This window comes from Musa acuminata, chromosome BXJ1-9 (genome assembly GCF_036884655.1).
Source record: "Musa acuminata AAA Group cultivar baxijiao chromosome BXJ1-9, Cavendish_Baxijiao_AAA, whole genome shotgun sequence".
Taxonomy (NCBI): Eukaryota; Viridiplantae; Streptophyta; class Magnoliopsida; order Zingiberales; family Musaceae; genus Musa; species Musa acuminata.
The window spans coordinates 11,880,155-11,883,811 of record NC_088335.1 but is presented as its reverse complement, the minus strand read 5'-3'; the positions used below and the strand labels follow the sequence as shown (position 1 = coordinate 11,883,811).

At 52.0% G+C, this 3,657-nt stretch overlaps 1 protein-coding gene across 2 annotated transcripts; it reads right to left on the bottom strand.

The window, feature by feature from the left end:
* Positions 1-643: 643 nt before the first annotated feature.
* LOC103973895 (BTB/POZ domain and ankyrin repeat-containing protein NPR5) lies at positions 644-3,443 on the bottom strand. Of its 2 annotated transcripts, none has more exons than XM_009388563.3 (3): positions 3,287-3,443; positions 2,606-3,167; positions 644-2,156 (listed from the first exon to the last, which is right to left on the bottom strand). In XM_009388563.3, exons 2-3 carry the CDS (start codon positions 3,068-3,070, stop codon positions 1,140-1,142), a joined length of 1,482 nt encoding a protein of 493 aa, XP_009386838.2. In that variant the 5' UTR covers positions 3,071-3,167; positions 3,287-3,443; the 3' UTR covers positions 644-1,139. The 2 variants fall into 2 exon arrangements, with proteins under 2 accessions (XP_009386838.2, XP_064939209.1); XM_065083137.1 differs by having other exon boundaries at positions 644-2,129; positions 3,287-3,441.
* Positions 3,444-3,657: the final 214 nt, after the last annotated feature.

Genomic DNA, 3,657 nt, shown 5'->3' with positions numbered 1-3,657 from the left:
AAAAGATTCATTCTTCATCTGACATTATTTGTATGTGAGAGAGAGAGAGAGAGAGAGAGAGAGAGAGAGAGATCAAAGTAAGACAGGTGAAATGGGGAGAGGCAAAATTTCAAGAAGGCATTATGGATGTCAAAGACCACAAGAAGAAGCATCCTACTGGAGGTAAGCTTAGACAGTCTTCATAAAGCCATGTCCAAGAGAAAAGACTGATTTGAGCTTGGAAATTAGACTAGTAAAGGAAAAGGAGAAACACTAAGTTGAGCGATGGAGTAGTGTAGTCACACTCAATGTTGCACTCATGCAAGACAAAGGATTCAGTTATCTACAGCCGAGTGATCTCTTTTGTCCAACAAACACACTGTGATGGGCCACAAAAATGGGGATGTTGCATCAAAGCCATGCAAACAAAAGGGGAAAATATTGAAGCACAGCAGAAGTTGGACTGCTCATTCACCTATCCATATCCAAAGAAAAAGCTTTGGTAGGGAGGACAAGCACACCCCTTAAAGGCAATAGGGAGGTAGCACACCCCCCCACCCCTCACTAGATGTTGACAACCCTACTAGCAGCATTCATAGAAGCTATAGTTGCTAACAGTCATGATTAGCTCTGCAAGTAATTAAGAGAAGTCAATTCTTCACTCTAGAGAGAAGAAAACAACAGTATCATAACATAATGAAATAGTAAACATGTAGACACAAAAGTTGTAATAGATTAATAAAGAGAGAAAAGAAAAAAAAATTGACCTGCATCTCCTCCACCATTCACAGCTTACTTAGATTCTTGTTGTCTCCACCTCTTCAGATCACCCACATGCTGAGGCAGTAAACCAGAAGAAAAAGAAGGTACCAAAGACCCAACAATCCAAAACAAATCAACAACACAATGAAAGTTATGAAGACACCTTGTTGGTCTGTGTCTGGATGCACCTCTCCCTGTTCCTTCAAGAACAAAATCTCTGGAAGAAGAAGAAGAAGAAGAAGAAGAAGATACAGCAGTTCCATTCTTTTCTGTGAATCCATGACTCTTTCGCCTTGCGCTGGGGATTGATTACATCGGATGTAGAATGATGTCACTAATGCGATATGGATGGCGACCAGAGACAAGCAGGTGGTCCTCCGGATCATACGGAGTTGGAGTCACGGGAAGCCATGAGAAGGGTAGATGGATGATGGGCCAACGCCGCCGCCGCCACCACCTTGAGGTCTACTGCTGAGGCTCTCGTCCCCGCCTCCATCGTTCATCTTGCTCCCGAATTGTGCCGCCATGCCAAGATTCAGATACACCATTCTTGAATCCAGGCTGAGGCTGCACGCAGCTATTTCGGGATTCATCCGTGGGTAGATGGCCGCTCTCGGGCTGTTTCCGACGCCACCATTACCTCCACCGCTATTGGCTTCCTCTCGGGACATCACCAGTGCCGCGGACTGGACTAGCTCGAGACACAGCCGCAGCTTGTTGGGTTCTATGTGCGACAGGCCCGGCACGGCGCCTTTGAAGAGGAAGTCGGAGGTGAGGGTGCGAAGAATCTCCAGCGGGGTCACGCCGTCGACGGTGCGAACGTTGGGATCGGCGTGGTGATCGAGTAGGACGGCGACCATGTCGGGGCTCACCATCTCGGCGGCGATGTGGAGCGGCGTCTTCCCGGTTGGGCCGGCGGGGCAGTTGACGTCGGCCGCGCCCAGCTCGAGAAGAGCCTTGACCACCTCTCGGGTACAGTTCTCGACGGCGTAGTGGAGGGCGAGCGCATCGTCGAGGTTCAGCCCCTCCCCCATGACCATCAGCTTGACGAGCTCGACGTCGGAGGAGTCGAGGGCGCGGCGCATGCGGCGGATCTTGTGGTGGTGGTCCTCGAGGTCAGCGGCTGGGCCAGCGACATCGATCTGGTGGGGGTGGCGTGCGACGAAGGAGGGCCGGCGGGCGAAGGAGGACTTGAGACGGAGCTCCTCGATCCTGGCGACCACGTCGATGGGGAGGTGCTTCGCGAGCACCTCCGCCGGAAGGCCCGACTTGGCGACCAGGTGGGAGCAGGTGGCCCAGAGCTGCTGCATGTCTTGCTGCCGCGACGCCATCAGGACCTTCATCACGTCCTCGATCGACGCTTTCTCCACCATGCTGGCCAATTGCTTCTGCACCCACCCACCAAAACTAAGACTCTGCCACAAGCAGCTCTCCATCAACGTATGATTGGATTGTGAGTAAGGAAATTTTGGCTGATCGCCTTCATAAAATATAGGAAGAGAAGGACGGGGGATTGATGGAGCTGTTTATTGCGTTGTAAGAGAGCAAAACGGCACCCAATTCAAGAAATCGGGAATGATGCATGAAATGAAATGTGACAGCAAAGGAGGTTGATGCATGGGGAAAGGGGAAACCCTAGTTCACCCGATGGGTGATAGATGGTCGGATTCGTGAAAGAGGCGCTCATGGCAGTCTCTGTAGAGGGCGTCTTTCGTACAGTAAAGAGAAGCAGGACTTTGTAGCAGCAGCAGCAGCAGAAGAAGAAGAAGAAGAAGAAGCAACAGTCCATAGAGACAGCCACATGATCGAGGAGGAGAAGTGAACCGTGATTTAGACATGATCGATAAGGTATTTGGGAGGATACCTCGGTGATCTGCTCCAGCTGCTTGACACCGAAGGAGCGGGCGGCGGCGAGGGTGTCGAGGGCGAGGTCGACAGCGGCGGCGCAGTGGGTGTGCCAGCAGCCGCGGTCGCCGCAGTTGGGGCGGGGCTCGTGCTTCTGCGGCACCACCGACACCTGCCCACTGTACAGGAACTGCAGCATCAGCAGGAACACCTCGTAGCTGACCGAATTCACCGGGACGACGGCCCCGCCCGACGCCCCGGGGGACGCCCCGCCGCCGCCGCCCCTCGGCGACGACAGGAGGCCCGGCGGCGGCGAGTCGGTGCCGCAGAAGAAGCTGCGGAAGAAGAGGCTGCGGGCGGCGAGGATGCAGCGGTGGGCGTGGACGAGGCGGCCCTCGACGCTGAAGGTGACGTCGCTGAAGGCCTGACCATTGATGAGGAGGTTGAGGTAGTCCAAGGAGAGGGACTTGAGTGTCTCCTCCATCACCGACTCCCTTCCTTCCTTTTCTCCCCTTTGTCCTGTCCTCTTTGGTGTCTCCTTGATCTCTCCCGTTCTCTAGCTCAAGGTTCAGATCATATATCTGCTTATGATTCCGAAAGAGAGACTAAGATCTACGGGGATGAATATGAAAGATGAGAAGAACGAAAGCGGTGGTACCAAGCGAGAGATAAAGAGAGAGAGAGGGCTTCTCCTTCTGACCTCTTAAATCTTTTCACATCACCTGCTCCTGCTCCTGCTGCTGCTACTTCTGCTCTCTTTCCATCTGCCTATTTGTGTGCTTCTGATGGGATGAGATGAGGTTTTTGTTCCTTGGGAGAGAGAGAGAGAGAGGGAGAGGGGAAGAAACTAAAGAGAGCAATTTGGATGGTTGTGCTGGGTGGCTGGAGAATATAAAATAATGGAGGTGGTAAAAAGAGGAACTTTGAGAGATAGATATATATGATGGCAACTCCTGCATGATCACATGTGATGGAAGAAGGCATATATGTTAAAAGCATCTTATTTTACTTAGAATCATTGATCAGATTAATCTACTCACATCAAAACAACTCTCCTCAGTACTATATCCC